The 6,018-nt window shown below is 34.9% G+C and overlaps 1 protein-coding gene across 6 annotated transcripts in view; it reads right to left on the bottom strand.

Annotated features, from left to right (window-relative positions):
* The window catches only part of sycp2l (synaptonemal complex protein 2-like), a 16,031-nt gene extending 12,888 nt beyond the window's left edge, over positions 1-3,143 (bottom strand). For all 6 annotated transcript variants that reach the window (XM_016542596.1, XM_016542592.1, XM_016542594.1 and 3 more), the window contains exons 1-11: positions 3,069-3,143; positions 2,726-2,845; positions 2,443-2,559; positions 2,257-2,358; positions 2,108-2,132; positions 1,871-1,956; positions 1,698-1,786; positions 1,455-1,489; positions 1,220-1,362; positions 1,059-1,111; positions 916-961 (exon numbers count right to left, since the gene is read on the bottom strand). In XM_016542596.1, coding sequence (XP_016398082.1) covers positions 916-961; positions 1,059-1,111; positions 1,220-1,362; positions 1,455-1,489; positions 1,698-1,786; positions 1,871-1,956; positions 2,108-2,132; positions 2,257-2,358; positions 2,443-2,559; positions 2,726-2,845; positions 3,069-3,074 — 822 coding nt within the window. In that variant the 5' untranslated portion in view covers positions 3,075-3,143. The remainder of the gene's footprint in view (positions 1-915; positions 962-1,058; positions 1,112-1,219; positions 1,363-1,454; positions 1,490-1,697; positions 1,787-1,870; positions 1,957-2,107; positions 2,133-2,256; positions 2,359-2,442; positions 2,560-2,725; positions 2,846-3,068) is intronic.
* Positions 3,144-6,018: the final 2,875 nt, after the last annotated feature.

The raw sequence follows: 6,018 nt of genomic DNA, 5'->3' as shown, positions 1-6,018 counted from the left end.
GACATTCTTCTTTACAAATCTTCGTTTTGTACTTCTAATTAGTGACCGTTGTTTTGTTTCGATCTCTCCGCGTGCGTCACTTCTGAGCTGCGCATGCGCAAAGCTGACCTCATACGTAATTCCCCCGGAACTGCTTCCGTTTTACAACAGTGAGCGCAAGCAAGATTCAAGTGATTACGTTTTAAATATGGATATTTTTCTTACAAAAACACATCGATTCGCTACAGGAGGCCTTTGTTCACCCCCGGAGCCGTGTGAGACACTTTTTTGTGGAAGGGTGCTTTTTATTTCACATCTTTTGGACAGAAGCAATGCAACACCCGCTGAGTACAACGATAGAGCTTGAAAGATCAAAGACAATTTTTAATATAACTCCGACTGGATTCGTCTGAAAGAAGAACGTCATATACACCGAGGATGCATCGGGGGTGAGTAAAACGCAGCCTAATTTTTTTTTGGGGGGTGAACTAACCCTTTAACCTGACTGTACATGATACCATACGGATCCATTCAGAATAACTAAACCACTGACCAGCACATAATCTAAAACACCTTCAGCCGGCATTCATTATAAAACACTCGTGCTTTTAAGCCAAATACACGCTGAAAAGTTTAATTTACTGCCATCTGGATGAGAGTCACCATTCTCTCCGCCATCTCTGAGGAAATCGTCCGTGTTTTCTCTGCATTAGTGCCGTTTTGAACTTATTACTAATGCATTCCCTTACTGGATCCTTGAACTTTCCAAAAAGTTTACCAGTTTCAAATGACCTCCTCCTGGGTAGTGTGCTTTATAGTGTCATTTCTAATCACCCAGACGCTGATGCTTTAGAGTAGCCTACCGGCCCACTTAAAGCACTGCTTATTAGAAAAGGAAGAAAAAAAAAATCTTGTAGAGAAAGGTTTCATGCTCACCTCAGCTGAATCAAGAAATGCCTGAATACAAGGGAATGAGAAGACTCTAGGACAGAGGGATAAGATCGTGCAAACATGTCAAAACTTTACAGACAATGATGACTGCATAAAGCCTGCATTATAATAAATAAACTCAAATATACCTTCTTGAGTTGCCAAAATAACTATTGAGTTCATTCAGAAATGTCCTACAGTCCTTCAAAAAAAAAAAAAAAAAAAAAAAAACTCCAATACTTGCAATATACCGTTTAAAACCAAAACATTCTAGTGCTTCGAGCAGTGAAAAATAAATGCCTGAACATACAGTTTCAAAATCTTTGTCACGAATTGAAGTAAAAGCTGAAGCAAAGCTTCTGAAACGGAACCATTTTCCAGAAAAGTCTTCTCTTAGCTTCCTTGGCGTCATCCTGCAGAGTGCTTCAGAGATGGCCACCTGCATTTCATAATCTGGTGACAGCATCATATATTAGCCTACAATATGACCACTGTATCAAAGAGGAAAAACACTAAATTATTTTTTACAAAAATTGATGGCTTACCACCAATGTCTGTCAACGCTTTTGCCAAGTCCTCTCTGTAAGAAATGACAACAAGTGTTTGCAACGAAATTCGCCCTTTTCCTATTAGAAACTCGGTCTGTTTGTGTTGTAGAGAAATCTGTTGTCCACTAGAGCGCAGCCTTGCTTGCAATTGGTTGCGAGCGTCGCTCATTTGAAGTGTAAATGCGTGTGTAACCACCGTACTATATAATGGCAATTAATGTATGCTGTATGATAGCTTACAAGAGCCCGACGTGGTCATCTGACTGGCAGAGTTTCTTCCTTATATCTTTGGGACTGCTGTCCAACATAGAGTTTATGGTTCTGATTGCCTGAGTGCAAATAATGTCTAATTATTTCACAGCTTAAATGTTTTAGCCAGATATTTTTTTTACCAATAGCTTCATGACAATTACCTCTAGACGCAGACAGAAAGGCACTTCATAATCCAAAACAACAGCCCCAAACCGCAGCAAAAATATATCCAGGATCTTATTGCTGCCTTCGAACCATACCAAATTATTTATTAATAATTAATCATAATACATAATAATGATGATAATAATAATAATAATAATAATAATAATAATAATAATAATAATAAATGTTACACTATACAAAATCATATTAATACAAATCTTTGAATGGGTCACCTGCAATGGTGATCGGACACAGCCCCTGTTAAAAAAAAGGGGGGGGGTCTAGTACATTAGTCTATCGACATATATATACAGTATATATGTGTATGTATGTATGTATGCATGCATGCATAAAGGAGTTCTCTGTAGCGAGAATGCATTACCATGGCAACCTCGTAGAAAACTTCAATGAGATTCATGGCGTACCTAGGTGGTTTGTGCTGTCCTTTAAGATGCTCTGAGGAAATCTCAAACCAATTCAACATTTACAAAGCGAGAAGATTATAAATTAAAATACTGACCAGTAACTTAGAGGTTTATTTTAATCAGAATTAGACAAATATACTTATCTTCACAACCAAGCCGTGATGAACAAGTTCCTGGATGCTGTCTTCATCTTTACTAATGAGATGTTCAATTGCCCGTAATATTAAGGCAACATTCTTATGTTCGATTTTATGCAGCTCCTGAAGAAAAGTAATACAATTGTATATGGGTAAGAAATGTCCACTTCTGCAGTGGGGAATCTTAATCAAAACTGCAAAACATGTCCCCCCATCAATCATAATCATACAAAAGGAACAATAAACCTTTGATATTGCATGGAAATCCAGAAAAAGCATCATAACCTGCCTTAATAACAACTTCGTCCAGTCGATCGGCCAAGGATACGGAAGATTTTTCTTCAATAAGAATCATTATAACCATGCCAAGGTTATTTTGGACAAAGGCATCATGAAGTCTACTTGTAAACTGTATAATTAGAAAAGCACTGGATGAATGTCTGGAATACTAAAAACAACAAACAACTCAGTATGGGTCCATTGTGATTCAACTTTAAAATTACTGCAAGTACCCTAAGGCTAATACACAATCAATCAATCAATCAATCAAAGTGATTAAGTAGACCGTACAACCCTATATATGTTTAATATAAACCCACAGTGATAAAGTAAACCTCCAGAGAAGAACTCACACTCATGATGCACAGACAGACGATCTCCTCCTCAGACTGCAGACTGTCTAATTAAACACACATGGCTTTTAATTAGGCTACATATACGCTTTTTATTTAACGCCCATGACCCTTTGCGCGAAATATGGAAGTGACTTCCGGTAAACTTTACAATCAGGGAAAGGTTTGCTTTATGAAGCATTTTCAAAAACGTGGTACAATGAGGTGAAATTAGTATACTCTACTTACCTTTCGACCATCGAATATAAAAATTAAAAAAAATTTGTGTTAGTGTTAAAGCAAATTACTACAAACAGACCACGAATAACCCCAAAAGCTCGATTATTTCCACAGTAATTACAGACGTGTTAAATATCACTGTAATGTAGGCTAGTTTATGTCTGTATTATGTATACGTTGCCCAAAAATGTTCACTGAGCATTGAGGGATAATAGATAAAAGTGATTTCCGTCATTTTGACAGATAACAAATACTGTATTTACCTGACATGGAAACATTCTGTAAACACTGCTACTAGGGATTAGAAGTGAAAAGAGGAGACAATTACTTTTTAAAGTGAAAACAAACCTGGAGAGAGACGTGAGGATTTGTAGAGAAAAACGAGAGATTCTTCATTCAATCCAGTGAATTATTCATGGGATATATCGTAAATTAAATGGCTTTGTCTTTTTTTTATATTGTTAAAGCGAAGTACAAAGAGGGGAAATGATACAGCGGACTGAAAAGAGCTCTTACCGTAGACATTCTTGTCACATTGTAGTCTCGGGCAAAATATGGGTAAAAACAAGACTCAGAAAGTGTTAACTCTTAGTTTTTGCATAGAGTTTACGCAAATATTAAATATACCAACTTGTAATGTATTTGTTATCAAAGTGTTTAGCGTTAGATATTTAAATATTTTGTACCAACCTGTATACAGAAACCCATGTAGCCTACATTTACACATATAAGTTTTTTTAATTAATAAAATTAATTATTTCATTTATTTATTTATTTTTTGCAACTTCGAGTATAAGAGTATCGAGTATAAGATTGAACTTCGAATTAAGGCTACTTTTGACACAGACTGCGAGGGGTGCTTCACAGACAACTTTTCCACAAGATTACCATTTATTTGTTTATATACAATTTAATAATTATCTTCTAGTGTTACATGCTAATATACTGAAAAGGCTATCAGGTTGAATCCCAGGGATTCACATTATAAATTCTTTCGTTTTCACAAATTTAACCGTGGGTCAAGCCTTCCATATTTAGTGAATATGGAAGTGGATGGAAGTGGTAGTGAATATGGAATAGTGTAACTGTAAGACAATTCACAAGATTCGAATGGATAAGATCAACACAAGGCTTATGACGCTTTTGTGAAACAGGTTATAGAGATACAGTGGTATGATTAGAGTTTATATTCACGAGTCGTAACGTAGTAGGATCAGTGAAGTGTGCTGACCACCACTTTTCAGCAAATCATTGGCCAACTGTATGGTAACATAATTAATAATATTCATGATCCAAGCCTGCACCAAAAGACATTCCCGTAATTTGCGCCATGTATTGACTTGTAGATGTATAAAAACGCACTTGGCATCGAGATACAATACCAGAACATCAAATTAAGATCAAATTTTGATTAGCCTAACTAAAATGTAAATTGCACAAAGAAAAATAAGTACTGATGTACTATTTCTCTACATATAAAACACATAAATGTATGTATGTATATATTGATTGATTTATCAATTCATTCTTGCATGCATGCAACGTTTGCTTTCATGGTTACATGTGTCTACAAAAAGAATTAACTGCAAACTGTCTTTTTCCCCCCGGGGTATAAAGGTATCCATATTAACTAATATGATGTGCTGTCAAATTACAGTCTATTCCCGAAATGCTTCAGACGATTCTATAAAGGTAAATTTTAGGTAGATATATACACTTCACATTGCACACCACAATTCCAGACACCTTCATGACATCAGAAGCTAATGGTGGTAAAGTGAAAAAAAATTAAAGTGAGCCTAAAATAATCTTCTGTCTGCATTTGTGTGCGCGCGCGCAAATTACATCTACGAAGTTTTACATTTGTCAACTGTACTGCTCCTTTGCGTGTATATATATATATATATATATATATATATATTCTGCCAGTGAGGACAAAATAGTAATTTAGTGAACAAAACAGCAATAATAAGTGATACAGTAAGTGCACTGTTGCTCTGTTCTCCCTAGAATGACAAAATAGTAATGCAAATCCAAAGGAACAAGGCAATAATACAAAGAAAATAATGAACAAAAGATAGGCTGCAATTGTTTTATAAAATGTAAAAAACAAAAAACAACAAAAAAAACATTACAATCAGGAATGCGTAGGGTACTGGCACTTGAGTGATGAGTGTGATGTCTCGTTAATATTATGGCAATTTTCAACTGAACGTAAACTGCCTTCATATGTATGAATGAATGATTATTATTGTCTTAAGAAAAACACATTCTTTTTGATGAAAAAATTTGGACAATTTGTACCATTTTAACTTTATTGTCTACAAAATGCATATTCCAACTAAAAATCATTTATGCATTTATACTTACATTATTAATATATTTTAATGAACAACCACAACAATGGATTAAACAACAACAACAACAACAAAAAAACACGGTTAGCCTACATTTGGACCGTGCAGCCCAAAAAGGTAAAAACAACAAAAACAAAAACACTAATGTAGCTTACAGTATGCGTATCATTTTATGTATCTTGTATTCTTGTATAGCCTGTCATTTTTCAGACGTCAGACTCGGTATGTATTTTAGGAGGAGACTTGCTTGCTTTTCAAGATGTTATTTTATTGATGTTCTTATAAGAGTGACTCCAGTTGATAGATAATAGATTACCTAATTACAAGAGTCTTGCAATTTAGTATTTTATAATAATAATAATAATAATAATAAT

Source organism: Sinocyclocheilus rhinocerous, unplaced genomic scaffold (genome assembly GCF_001515625.1).
Source record: "Sinocyclocheilus rhinocerous isolate Xijiao unplaced genomic scaffold, SAMN03320098_v1.1 scaffold3932, whole genome shotgun sequence".
In the NCBI taxonomy this organism is placed as follows: domain Eukaryota; kingdom Metazoa; phylum Chordata; class Actinopteri; order Cypriniformes; family Cyprinidae; genus Sinocyclocheilus; species Sinocyclocheilus rhinocerous.
This window is presented reverse-complemented; position numbering and strand designations above follow the sequence as displayed.